Source organism: Diplotaxodon limnothrissa, linkage group LG15 (assembly GCF_057381915.1).
Source record: "Diplotaxodon limnothrissa isolate DT_005_m linkage group LG15, D_limnothrissa_male_GT1.1, whole genome shotgun sequence".
NCBI classification, from domain to species: Eukaryota; Metazoa; Chordata; class Actinopteri; order Cichliformes; family Cichlidae; genus Diplotaxodon; species Diplotaxodon limnothrissa.
In genome coordinates this window covers 15,740,924-15,755,326 of record NC_140610.1, presented here as the reverse complement: position 1 = coordinate 15,755,326, position 14,403 = coordinate 15,740,924, and the positions used below count along the sequence as shown (strand labels likewise).

The window sequence follows — 14,403 nt, the reverse complement described above, 5'->3', positions numbered from 1 at the left end:
ACTAATTGTAAATAATCAATTTAGTGCTCTAGTATAGCTTTTATGTAGCTGTGGTTTTTCTGAAATGGTAACTTAGTGTCATCTTTGTATGCTATGATCCTGCCACTAAATCAAATTTGTATCCATTAAGGAGTTAAAACGTTAGCCTATGGAGGTATTGCATTACAAACTCAATGCATTTGCCATTCTTGTAGTAAAAGGAGAACCGTGTTCTAGCTTAAGAGTTGCTTTTATTTGTTTCTGTCTTCTACATTATTTGATTAAATGTAACACATGGCATTTCACCATCATTTGCCTTTCACTTCAGAGACTGCTCAGTGGATTCTTGGGATATTTTTGTAAAACTGTAGAGTAGGAGACAGGTCGGCCTTAACAAACACGGAGAGTGATTCAGTGCCCTGTGCATAATCTTGAGCTCTGAATAAATAAATCAGGACAGGGCTCTGGAACGCTGCGCTGTGGTGTTTTTAGTAAATGAAATGGAATTTTCAGTGGCGAACACTGCGAGATGCCAGCTTTCGTGGCTTAGTTTTGAAAGCAGCTTTTAAGTCAGAAGAGATATGGTTCACTAACCAGTGCATGATGGAAGATAAACAGTTTCACTAATTCATCAGAATACTCAGCTACATTGTTAGACTGTTAAAAAGTCAGTTTGGTGGTAATCGAGTTTGTGTTCCAGCGACTTTTACATCAAGTTAGCCTTGCACTACATGTGATTTACCTGTTTTCAATAAAGATGCAAAGACATATCTGCAAAAATCTGACATTTTGATAGATTTTTGACTTGGGTGGGGAAAACAACATGACATTGATGTGTGCAAAGGATTTTTATCTGTCGTCAAACGTCAGTTTTGCTGTGGCTAAATGTTCAAGCATTGTGTGACAAAGAGCTCAGAGACTCTCTAATATATCAAAGTATTTCTGTATGTGCATCTGCTTGTCACCACAACACTTTTACGGTTTGCCTCCAACTGATTACTGCTTAAGATATAAATGGGTAAAACACCAAATTAGAGGTTGTTTGGATTAGAGTTTGATTTTGAGGTTCTCCTGCCTGCTGCATATGTCAGTTTTAAAGATGTTGGAGAATTTTTTTTCTTCCTTGTTATGATTTGGAAAATATATTTGCAATTTTAGAATTAGGAAAATGTTCCATTTGTTTCCCTCAAACTAAATTTGTAATAAACATTTTTTTTAAAACCCAACAAAGAATCAAAAGTCATATATTGGCTGTTAGCCCATTAAAATCACTGTAAATTTAAAACTCATGGCTTTATTTTGTCTATTCTAAATAAGCAATTTAAAGACTTACAAGTGCACAACATATACATCGTGTGACCCTTCATTATTGAGATGAGAAAAATGAATTTATTGCAGTGTCTCCTTTATTTACCTATTTAATTTTACATTTGCAGCACAGCTTATCTGCAGAGATGGATGTTTTTGCTCTTTTCTCTTACTAGTGATGTGCATGTTCCCAAATTCATCTGTTATATCTCCTATTGTGTCCGTCAGGATACCAGAGGGTCAAGCCGATGCCGGGTCCTTGGCAGCAGGAAGGCTGCGCTCCCTGGAGGACCAACTAACCAGAGCCAAACAGAAGATCCACAGCTTCCAGAAACTTACTGGAGATGGTAAGCAGAGTAGAGTTACCTAAAAGGTTGCAGGGAAGAATTTGGCACAGAGCTTACAAATATGAGGAAAAAAAAATTGATTTTCAAGGTGTGGGCTGTCTATGAGCTTTGAGTCTATGACTCCTATGAGCTTTTTCCTGCAGCGAGAATCTGAGTCTAGTCTGGCGTTAAGCCTGCTCTAGCTCTGGAGCAATAATGGCAAAGCCACATGATGAGATGGACAGGGCTATGTGTGTATTTGCCACCCTAAGCATGGTCAGAGGGGCAGGTAAGCTGTCAGGTGAGCAAAGAAATGTGTGAATGAAATGGAAGCAGTGTGGATGTACCATTGGCAAGAGTGAAAGGTGAGGGGAAAAAAGAGAAAAGGGGGGGGGGGGAAGACATGCGAGCTTGGAGGGCAGAGCAGGGTCAGTCTCTCCATCTTGCCGCAGGGGGAGGAAAAAGCTAAAAATACCCTTCAGCTTTTTTCCACAAGGGAGGCACTAAAGAGAAAAGAGAATATGTGAGAAACAAGGGAAAAAAATAAGAGCTTTTCCCTCTTCACCAACTCCTTCCCCTGCTTGAGGCTGTTCTTTCCTTCCCTCGATTTTTTTTCTTGTTTTTCTCCACAAAAATGAGAGCAGGCAGCTGTGTTATCCATGTAGGTTACTCCACATTGTTTGGCTCGGGAGGGGTATAGAGATCCTCCCTGTGTTCGAAAAACACGAGAGCGCCATCGCAAGCAGGAGGGATCAAGTTGTTAATAATGAGGTCAAAAAAACACCCAGAGACAGAGTATGAAAGAAGAAGACTCTAATGGTTATGTTCCCAGACCTTGCTTTGTGCTTGTAGGTTATTTACGCTCTCATAATATAATGCTCAGATATTCTGAAAGTCCTCCTGGCACCTTGTTTCTTCTAGCTGAGTAACTCAATAGTTCTACGCCTGTGCCTAAAATGTCACAGAAGCTGAGTGTCTTTGTTGGTCCTTGTAGGTCCCGGGCCCACTCAGGAGGAGCTGCGGCGGAGGGTGGAGAATGGGGTTAAGGAGTTCTGGTACTTTGTCCGCAGCGAGGTGAAGAAACTGGCCAATGTTGAGCCCAGCGAGAGGCAGAAGTACGCTGACACACTCCTGCAGGACCTGGGACACCAGGAGAGGTGGGCTGCTTGGAAAAAATGGGAAACACTCGCAGTGAAACCAGTGATAAATTTAAAAAAAAAAAATCATGTTTTGTTTTTATGTCTTTGATTTAGTGTCGCCATCTTAATAAGGTGCAGGCCTGGCTAATGGCTCCTTTCTGTGTGGAAGGCTTTATGAAGTCTGCAAAGATTTCATCTTGTGTTAAAATCTGGGTGATTGTGGTTGCTTATGTGGTTTGGAAATATTAATATATGCACATAAATGCTATCTGTTGGTTTGCTTTCTCTGTTTTTCGGAGCAAAATTGCAGCAGGTTCGGTCGAGGAAAAGCATTCTACATCCTGAAAATAATATACTTTGTTTTGTAGGGTCTAAAAGCATTTAAAAATCCCTCACCTATCAAACTATTAGCTACTCAGACTTTTTAGTCATGTAAGAGGCCCCAACACTGGACAGTCCACAGAACTACAGCACAAGCCTGGTAATTTTCCATTTAAAACGCCTTTCAAATCAGGAAACAAAAATACATAAACCACCTGTAAATGTTCAACATTTGCAGTTAACATACAGGAGTTGGCGCAGTATCCCACTCGAAAAAAAAAAAAGTCCCTGCGAAAGCGCATGTAATTCCACCCTTACACCGCCCCCGGGATAAAAGCATATAAATGTGCTGACAATTATATGTATTTTTGCAGCAGAAGGGTCAATAATGCTGCCGTTTGGGACGTTAATGACAATCTGCGGGGGAATTAGTTTCATGGTCCCTGTGGTTAGTGCTCCAGGCCAGTAAGGACAAGTGATGAAATCTATAAGTTCATTATGCCACAGAGAATGGAGCTGTTAAAAATCCCAACTCGACATCCAATGCTTGGTTAAATAAGTTTATCTGTTTGTTGCTAAATTAATCAGAAGTGTTTCATATTTCACAAAGTAGTTTATAAGTTTAAAAACTAGGGTATCGCATCGAAAGCAGTATTGAAAAATTAAAAACGGCTCTGAGCCCTATTAATATGTAAGGTGTTTTTCAGAGCCTCTCCGTTCTTTTGGTTAGGATTTTAAAGTAACAGTAAGTAACACCCACGCACAGCTTATCATACGTGTGTCCAAGTGTAAAGAAAAGGGCTTGCACAACTGTCAGTCATGGCTACTTTTGATCAATTCTAACTTTTTTGTCACCTTTAGGACTAAATAATTATTAAGGTACCAGTTAGTTATTTAGGCAAACAGGTTTTTAAAGAGACACTGTAGGAACTTGGATTATAGATGTGACTAGTGCTAATGCCATCTGTAATAAATGGGATAAAATCCTGATAGTCTTGAAAGCAGTGCTACGATAGCTGCTGAGTAATAAAGGGCAAAGGTCATGGACACACTTTCTGTCATTTGGATTGCAGCTTTGCAGAGAAAAGCCGGGTGTCACTTTGCCAAGTGGCTCCATTGTAATCCCAATGAAGTGGCTTATAAAACCCATTGTCTTAGTCATTGCTGCCTAAGAAGCTTTCCACAGACTGATTCCACCGCCTAATACACAGGCAGACATGAGCACACGGTCACAGACTTTCACACGCATTCGCTTTCTATCTAACGTCCCTCCCTCCTCCCCTTCTCGCTGCAAAGATGGAGCAGAGGTGGAAAGAGCAGGGAAATGTTTGACTTAAATAAATCCTTGTTTAAATTCTGCTCAGCAAGGTTGAAAGGTCATTGCCTTGAAAATTTCCAAGGCAAAAAATGCAGCACGCTTAAAAAAAAGCGCTGAAAGTGCTGAAAATGATCACTGCATTATAGAGGGCTTTTAATTTGACTAAGTTTTACAGGTAGCTCATAAAGAACTGTCATAAAACAACAGGTCAAAGTTTGAATGTCTGCAGCAGGAAATTAAGCAATCAAAAATGTGTCACAGTAGTGGTGCCTCTCTCTGTGTGTGTGTGTGTGTGTTATGGTTTCTCGGTAATATGCTATAATAGCACTGTAAGCTCAGTGTAAACTTAACCTTAAGCCTAAAATAATCTAGCTGAGATAACGGTTTAAAATCACAGTTAAAAAGCACGCCATGTTAACCTCCTAAGACCCAAACTCTTCCACGGCATGCATTTTTAATTTCTCTTTGACATCTGGGCATATTGGGACCTGATGAATGTAAAAACAAAGAATTACCAAATTTTATTTTATTTTATTTTTTGTTACCTGATTTTTGTTTCTAAGAAAAAAGAGAGTCACATATGAGGATATTCATTTAAAATTTCAATAGAACCTTAGCAGTATAATGTCCTCGTAAGTGGATATCAGGCTATTGTTGAGCAAAATTGAGTATTTTGGTCTAAATAACCCAAAATGTGATGTCCACATATGTGGACCGTAGGTCCTAGGAGGTTAAAGGCGATCATGTGATATTGACCAAATCTCCAGAAAAAAGACTCTATTTTTCTAACACCAATAATCTAGTTGATCAGACTGATTTGCATACTGTAGAAAGCACCCAGAGAAGGAAATGTGTAATTTGGGCTACAGAACATCTGGCAATTTTTATGACTTCTGTTGAGATAAGTTATATTCAACAGTGCTACAAACATATCCGCTGGGTAGCCTAAACTCATATAACTGCGCTTCTAGAGAATGAAAGCCTCACTGAAAGCCTGTAACTGAAACCAGAATAAATTCACAGAGTAGAGCACAGCAATTAAAAAAATATTTAGATGATAAAAAAGAACCTCTTGTCTTTCCTCCCTTTTGCACATAATCTGTCTCAACTGACTCGGTGATATTTATGCTTTAATCTGAAACCTGTAATTGCTCTGCAGTCGGTGCTGAGAAAAGTTGTGCAGCTGCAGCCTTTGGCGCTTCACTTTCGGCCAATCAAAGGCTGTGGCAAAGCTCACGAGCTTCAGATATCCATAAGACCCCACACGCTTAGCCGCACACAATGCAGTGCATATGCTAGGTTTCATATCAGCGCGGTGTTCTCCTGCCTTGCTGCCAAATCCCTCAGGGCTTGTCTGTGGATTCCTTCTTGTTAGGTTTTTGCAACGGGCCAGTTTGCGTTTCCTTTGCACAGAGGGTTGGTTATGGCTCCCCTGTGCACTACAGGAGGAGACATCCATTTACACGCTGTGGTTCCAGCTTCAAAATGGGACAGTGACTAATGATGCTGTCTTCGTTAGCTTTAACAAGTAAGACGCCATTCGCTGTGCCGCACTGTTAAAAAGGGGCCATGGTACGGTTTTGTGTCGCACACATTTAGAATGCATTTTCAGACATATATGTTGTGGAAAGGAGACACGTAAGCTTTCTCAGATTAATTATGAAATAATACTTTTCAGGTTTCTCCTCTGCAGGGTTTTGGATTGTCAAGTAGACGTATTATTAACTTTTCAGCATATTCAGCTGCCTCTCTAGTCAGTTTCTCGTCCTTTGGCTTAACACCAACTCAACTTCCTTAGCTGCATGTGAACCTCTTTTCTGCAGCAGAATTCTTAAAGAGGCGCTCCTGCTCGCAACAGACCCCCAAAACAGAAGAAGTGCTACTGTCGCAAGGCCCATGTCTATACAGTGGATGTGGCACACACCCAGTGGCAGGATGAAATTCTGCATGCTGATTCACTGTTGCAGCTCATTTGGGTCTCTTAACGGAACTGATCTGTTGATAATTTGACATGTACGTCCCCTGCTGTAACACTTTAAAAAGTTTCCTGGAAAAAAAAAACTCTATAGCAACCTGGACAGGAAGCCACCCAATAGGAAAAATACAAGATGGGAACGGGTGGGGTAAACTGGAGTGAGCAGATTATTTACTAGTAAATGGAGATGCTTTTGTTTAAAAAAGAAAAAAAAAAAAGATAAGAAAATGGTGAGTTAAAATACCTGGGTGGTCTACCTACACCTAACTGAAGTTTATGTTGAAGAAACACTGCGTTACTTTCATCTTCCCTGCGTGTCCTTGTATGCACTGCTGATTATACGTTAAAGAACTCTCAGTCACACAGGATGTGACTGATTTGGGTCAAACAAATGACTAATAAATTATGTGTGTCTGCGCGTGTGCGTTTGTGTGTTTGTGTGTGTGAGAGAGATGCTTTTGCATTTGCCCTTAGCTGCATATATCTCAGTTCTCGTGTAACTTTGGAAGTGGATGGTCACGATATTAAGCGGCATGTGACACATACACAAATTTGCTGCCAGCAGCATGCAGATAGCCAGCTTAATCCAAAAAGCAGCTAAACAACCAGAAAGACACTGTTGTCAGTCAGCATTAGAATTTATTTCCTGTTAATATAAAAGACTATTCAGACTTTGTAATGCTTTACTCGCACAATATACTCTTGTCTGGTTGATTTTCTTATCCAAGTGTTTCACAGGTAAGGTGTATACCATTATAACATTGGGGAAACATTTCCTTTTATTGAGGACAGTTTATGTCCAGGAAAGTGCAGATAGAGATTAGAATAAAAATTGATTACATATTATGTAAGAACTCCTTTCGAATCATTTCATCATGTAGATGAAAGATAAAAGGAGCCGGCCGAGGTGGTTCGAGGATCTGATGGGGATACCTTCTAGGCGCCTCCTGGGCATGGTGTTGCTGGGATGTCCTACTAAGAGGAGGCCCTGGGGCAGACCCAGGAAATGCTGGAGAGTTTATATCTCTCAGCTGGCCTCGGCGTTCCCTTGGATGAGCTGGAGGAGGTGGCTGGGGTGAGGGAGGTCTGAGCTTGTCTGTTTACACTGCTACCCCCACAGCCCTTCTCCATATGAGTGCAGATGGATGTTGCACATTTAATACTGCCCACATATCAAAAATAGAAGTGGGCAATATGGTTATGGACTAAATATGTAATTTTTTTGATATTCTTATATCTTGATATCAGTGGCAATAAATTCTATTAATTTGTGAATTACAGCCAACCAGCGGTAACAAAGCCTATAGCTTTGTTTCTGTATTTCACACAGAACTATAACCTGTGAATCCTGATTGATCGTGGGCCAGATGAGCCACTAGTCATTAAAGTTCTAATTATTTTACATTGTAATCTCTATTTCCAGTACAATTCATATTAAGCAATGTTCATATTACCAACAAATTGACTTTTTATGTCCTTAATTAATATTAGCCTGTGACTGGATACGTTTCACACACCCTGAAAGGCTCATGCTTTGCACAGCGAAAGATGATTAACTTGTTGACCTGTTAAGGACATAAGGTTGTGTGTTTTATTATCTTTGAGAATGTACACATATTACCAAGGAGTACCTAATATAAGTGCGCTAATTGCATTTAAAAGCTCTGTGCCAGATGTTGACACTGTTAATGAGAGCAAAAGAGTGTCTGTTCTAAATACGGGGGGGGTTCAACTGCAGTCAGATTATTAAGTACAAGCCTCTCAGAGATGTACTTTTGCTTTTTGGGTAGGAACTGTGGGCGTTTGGCACTAAAAGCAATGCTCATAGATGTGAAGTGCAGTGATTTGCAGATGCACTGCTTTTAATCTGATGTTACTGGCAATGCTCGCATCTAGAAAAGGTGTTTTTTTTCTGGGGGGGTGTGTGTACAGACCTAACAAATTACACATGCCTGGCAGACTTCTCGAGCGATAAATTTTTGAAATTTGTGTGTCTGCAGGTCCATCATGACAGACTTGTACTACCTCAGCCAGGCAGATGGAATTGGTGAATGGAGAATGAAGGAGGCTAAAGACCTGTCGGATCTGGTCCAAAACAGAATCACCTATCTACAGGTATCCACAGACACAGCAGCTGCTGAGCCAACTGGACTGTACCATTTCACACACAAACATACACAAAGGTGTCGGAGACATAACTATGCTGTGAGCATCGATGCAAATATTTTCTTCACACAAATAAATGCACATATGCATAAACCAGAAATATCTTTCACACTTGCTCGTCTGATTTGCACCGTCCATATCTGTCAACATCAGTTTGCACAACTAGAAGGTGAGTGGTACCATAGCAGACGGTTTCAGCAGTTACATTTGACAAGCTTGTTGTTTGTCAGCAGTTTAGTGTCACCTACGCACATGCGGCAAAGCACAGAAACGCAAAGTGACAGATCAGCACATGTGGATATGCGAAAATGTAAAGAAATCTCAATGCACTACAGTAACAGACACAAATGCACACACTCACCAAGAGTCACAGAGATGCACATACACTTACAGGCCAGTGCATGCACAACTCAAGACGCATTCACTCGCTTCAGCTGCCCTGCTCCCCTTCTCCAGCTCTGGTGCTGCAGGGTTCCCGGGCGGGGCGTTGTGGTGCGGCACCATGCCCTGCAGCATTAATGAGCCGGTGTGTTTGACGAAGAGGACCCAGTCAGTCTGGCTGGGTGGAGACAGCACCACTAACAGCTGCTGTCACCACCGCTGAGGGATCACACCGCTCTACCAGCTGCCATCACTAATTCATCATACACACATTCGTGTACAGATGGATTCATCCGCACCTATGCGGGCAACTGGCGCACATTCACACAACCTCAGCTTTACATATGCACACGCTCATACCCGAAGAGTGTGTGCATGTGAGTTTGTGCGTGTGTCTCTTTCAACATCCCTTATGCATACTCACACATATATACATACTCACACAGACGGACTCCTCCCTCCTGTCCTCCTGTCTCTGCCACTCGCACCAGCCTCTCCTTTCATTCCCGGTTTAACTAACTCCATTTCTCCGTCTGCTCCATCTGTCCACTCGCAACATCGAGGCTCACTTCTTCAGATGGCGCTCTGTTGGACAAGCCTTTCATCTATTTTTGCACTATGAGCCTTTGCGTAGTGGTGTTAAAAGCTAATGAACAAAATCATGTTTTTGATCTTTGGTGCTTTTGCACACCATTTCCCAGAGAGCACTTATCACTATAAATCTGTCCAGTGCTTGGCATGGCGTGCTTGTGTGCTTATAATCACAATCACCCTAGCCAGCTCTACAAAGCTTTATTGCATCTTTCAGCTGATTTGTTTTGCTTTTATTTGTGCAATTTTGGCCCCAGCAGGCAGCTGTTTTGATTCAAAGAGCTACTGTACAAGCTGAGTAAAAACTGGAGCTTTGGCAGCTCTGTGGTTGTGTTCACCTGTTACAGCTTTAAGATAGTTGTCCAGATAGATTTGATCACCTATGCCTCTCAGTGCCAGAGATCCAATCAGAGTAATGTTTACTAATCACTTGGAGTAAGGCATAAATCAAGTGCTCATGTCAATGCCAAAGAAGGAAAGCAGATCGTGTACCTGTTAGTAACACATCTAGAGACATGAAGAGTGCGAGCATTCATCCCATCACACTGTTAACGCTGAAGAATCAAAAGACAGTCTTGATCTATGATTGAATGGTGTTTTCTATGGTGTTAGCTTTTGTCTGTTGTGCTTACATGTACCCTTGTGCGTAGGTATAGAGTTTAAATCCCATTAACAAAAAGGAGACTTCTCGTGTAACTGGAAAAACAATTCAATAGAAAACCAATTGCAGAATGCAAAACGTTTTGCCGTTGCTTCCAACAAAGAAACTCTTATCAGGAAAAACAAAATGTGAAATAATTTCATAAAATGATCCATGAATGAATAAAGGAAACGACACATGCTAAAACCTTTTAAAAAGTTCTTCCTGCATCGGATTTTCTAATAATGATATTAGATTTAGTTTTTTTCTGAAGGTGAAGCTCGTGCAGCCATTGTAGATGTTCATGCTAATTAACCAGTCCCTCTAAATGGTAAATGGCCTGTATTTATATAGCGCTTTACTAGTCCCTAAGGACCCCAAAGCGCTTTACATATCCAGTCATCCACCCATTCACACACACATTCACACACTGGTGATGGCAAGCTACATTGTAGCCACAGCCACCCTGGGGCGCACTGACAGAGGCGAGGCTGCCTAAATGACACGCGATTGCACCTTCATGTGTAAAATATGTCACAGCCTGTCAGCAAGAGGTGTTTTTCCTAAAAAGGCATCCGTGAGGAAAATGCAGAAGCTTTAATGAGCTGAATATATTATGCAGTTTATTGCTGAAACATCAACATATTATTGTAAGTCTCCTGCCAGCAAAGCGCAGCAACACCGATTTTACTTCAAACGTGCCGGAGTCTTACTTTAGAGGGGGTCTATTATGCTCATTTACAGCGTCGTATATTCTACTTTTGGACTATACTACAGTAACTTCACACGATTCACAGTTCAAACTAATACTGATATATAACTGCTCATCTTACAGTGCTCTGTTTGAAATGAGCTGTTTTCACTCTTTTGTCTTTCCCTTTAAGTTCTGGGCCTTACTCTACGATGCTTGTTCAAGGATATCTTTCCATTATCTGCATTCGTTTAGTCTAACATTGTCGATCTGTTTAAATGATCACACAAAGGTTGTTATCTACTAAGTTAACCTGCATTCACACAAAAGGGCTGGTGTTGGCAGCATCTGACGAATCCTAAAGTGGCGTTTCACAGATCACATGACTCTTCTTCCACGAAAATGATCACTATGAGCCCCTACAACAGAAACATTATCAAATGTATAGAGAACTTAGAAAATGCAACTTTAAAATGAAACACTGTTGAAAAAAGGACACATATTGATCGTTAATGATTAATTTTAGCGCATTAAACAGGTAAAATAAACATTTTAATTCCAGTTGATTGTTTTATCACAGATTGTGTTCTAAGTGCTGCTATTTATTTTCTAAGGTGACAGCTGCACCTTAAAACTCTGAAACTTTAAACAGGATCCATTTAAACATTAAAGTTTACTAACTAATAAACAAGAAGTTGAAATCGCTTCAATTTGATTCGGATCCAAGAGAAATTAATTTTGTCCCAGCCGGTGTGAAACTGAATCTCAGAACAACCTGCTCCTACTGTTCAGGCACAGACGTCTGAGGGATCTTCCAGGAGTTGTGACGCTATTTTCTGGAGAACTGATTTATCAGTAGGTAGTGATTTTATACCTGTTGATCTCTAAACTGGATCTTAACCTGCTCCAGCACAGGTTAGGTTCACAGCATAAGTTACCATGGTGATTTAGAGATCTTGCCTGGATAAGCCAAAATCCTGCTTTGTAGTGTAGGCCTCTCATTGGTTGCCTGTTGTAAACAGAACATTCACAGCCAGAGCCTGAGATGACAGTATTAAGCATGCCCCCTCTCTATGACAGCACTCAGATCCAAGAGGAGAAAAATTGCTTGAAATCAAACATTTAGAACAGTCTTAAGTCTTGGTTTTTATTCATACGTGCACTGATCTCATGTTTTTTTTTTACATCTAATATAATCATCCAGTGTGGTAAGATAAATGCGTATGACAAAAATAGGAAAACACAAAAGGAGCCCTTTGAACAACTTGTCACGATTTCAGCATCACAGTGGATAATTACCTAAGCTTGGCATACTTCTGTCTCAAATTCAGTGGTCCTCAGCCATAGTCCCTAAATAAACAATATCTCCGTGGTCTCTCTAGTGCAAATCGCTCTGCAGCTGATGCTGTGTTTCACACTCAAAAAAAGAACAATTTAAAGAGCCACTTAACCTACAGTACAAAGCGCTACTCGAAGGCTGCCTTTGTGCATGCATCGGCCGTCATTATCCTTGAACCACGTCTCTTAAGCGCTGCAGTCATTCCTGCTACACCATTACCGCCCTGGCATCCAACGGTGGCCTCCACGCCGCGAGATTCATTCTACAGAATGATCTCATGCACGTACTGTGACTCGGGGGCCAGGTTTGACACTGAAAACAAGCTCAGGATGCCACTGTAGATTATTAGTTCAGTAAGTTAGCCTACACCTATGGGGGTAGTAGCGGCAGCCTGTAACTCGAAGGGAAATACCTGTGTGGCTTGTTCTGTCACCTCTATGGCTGCTGTAGCCTGTTCATGTTATTGAGCAGCAGCGGTGGTAATCAGTTTTCTTCACATAAAGGATCCTCTCTTCTTTCCTTTTTTTCCTTTTCCTTTTTTTATTGCCTCTTGTCCTCTTTTTACATTCATCACCACGTTTTTTTTTTTTTTTAATGCTTTCATCCCTTTTCCTCGCCGCTTCCCTCTCCTTCCCTCCTCCTCCACCCTCTCTTCCTTTTCCTCTCCTGCTAGTGTATGATAGGCAGCGTTAGCCGGTGGGTGCCGGGCGGCCTGATTACTGTGAACCATCCACAGCTGCAGCAGCCTAATGAGGAAAACACTCCCATCAGCCGGTAATTGCTGTTTAGGAAGCTGGTTGGCATGAGCGTTGTGGAGTCGCTCAGACCGGCTGCTGAGCGAATCGCTACCCGCCCGGCAACTCATCGACAGCACAGCATGTGTCACTCTCTTCTGGTTTCCAATTTTTTTATTTATTTTTTTTAATGTTAAAAAAAAGAGAGAAATCCTTGTTTCTTTCCCCAGCGCCTCTCATTTGGTATTCTCCCCCTCAGACTTTGTATGATATTGAAGCTAATGTTCAAGAAGAGGAATGAGACTGAAGTAGTGGGGAAGATGGGGGATTAGAGGGAGTGGAAAGGGGAACAAGCAGGAGGGAAGTTGCAAGAAATAAAGCGCTATAGAGTGGTAAAAGGAGTGATTGTAAAGGTGAAACATTGAGAATGCAGCAAAAGAAAGGGGCTGTGAACCGTGAAGGCATGAGCGAAAGTAAATGATGAGGCTTTCAACAGTCTACATTTTTACTTACTGTCAACAAATCACAGGAAAAGAGCTCATCTGACAGATTGTCATCTTTATAGGCTCAATAATTTCTTGAAACAGGTGGTAAACTGCAGTTTAATTGTCATCAAGTGTTATATATTTATACATGGTATATAATACTGGGAGCTATACTTTGCTTAATGTTGATATGCACTAGTAAATATGTATGAAACTGAAAATGTTCTACAGTCTCTATTTTTACAATAATGAAGACAACAGTTTCACACATTTTTAGGGCCATAATTTGTTGGATTAAGGTTTTGGTAGTAATCAATATGTGATTGAAGTAGATATACTTAAAGAGATTTAACGAAAAGGATTTGGATGCACTTTGGGGGAAATTATAGCCATTTTTGTGCACAGTCCTCTATTGTCAGATGCTCAAAATTAGTTGAACAGACTATTATCATCTAAAATATAAGGATTGTTTTTAATTACTAAGATGAAAGTCTTTCCCATCAGTGGCTGCTTGTAGTCTAGAATTCATAGACCTCTTCAAATGCTCTTTTTTTCTCCCTTGAAATGCTCTTCCGGGCCTTTATCAAAGCCACCTTTAGTTGCTATTTCTGTAGGCCTCTCTACATTCGTTTTTGTAACTAATGACTGAAAGGATGCTATGCTGGGTTGAGATCATGCATGAGACTTGGCCATTAAAGAATATTTAAATTTTAGTTAAAACTGAGCAGAGAGTATAGATCTGTACATTTCACAATTCATCCCAGTGTTTCTACCAGCATTCATATCATAAATAAAACGGCAGTGACCCAGATCCACTGCCAACCACACATGCCTATTCCATAACACTGCCTCCCTCATGTCTGACAGATACAGTAGTAAAGCAACTGTTCTTCGGGAAATAATCCTATTAATTTAATAATAATAATAATGGATTGCATTTATATAGCGCTTTTCGGGACCCTCAAAGCGCTTTACAATTCCATTATTCATTCACTCTCACATTCATACAC

The 14,403-nt window shown here is 40.8% G+C and overlaps 1 protein-coding gene across 1 annotated transcript in view; it reads left to right on the top strand.

Annotated features, from left to right (window-relative positions):
• The window catches only part of fut8b (fucosyltransferase 8b (alpha (1,6) fucosyltransferase)), a 95,164-nt gene that overhangs the window by 59,455 nt on the left and 21,306 nt on the right, over positions 1 to 14,403 (top strand). The window contains exons 3-5 of the mRNA XM_085372494.1: positions 1,516 to 1,634; positions 2,608 to 2,770; positions 8,367 to 8,481. Coding sequence (XP_085228620.1) covers positions 1,516 to 1,634; positions 2,608 to 2,770; positions 8,367 to 8,481 — 397 coding nt within the window. The remainder of the gene's footprint in view (positions 1 to 1,515; positions 1,635 to 2,607; positions 2,771 to 8,366; positions 8,482 to 14,403) is intronic.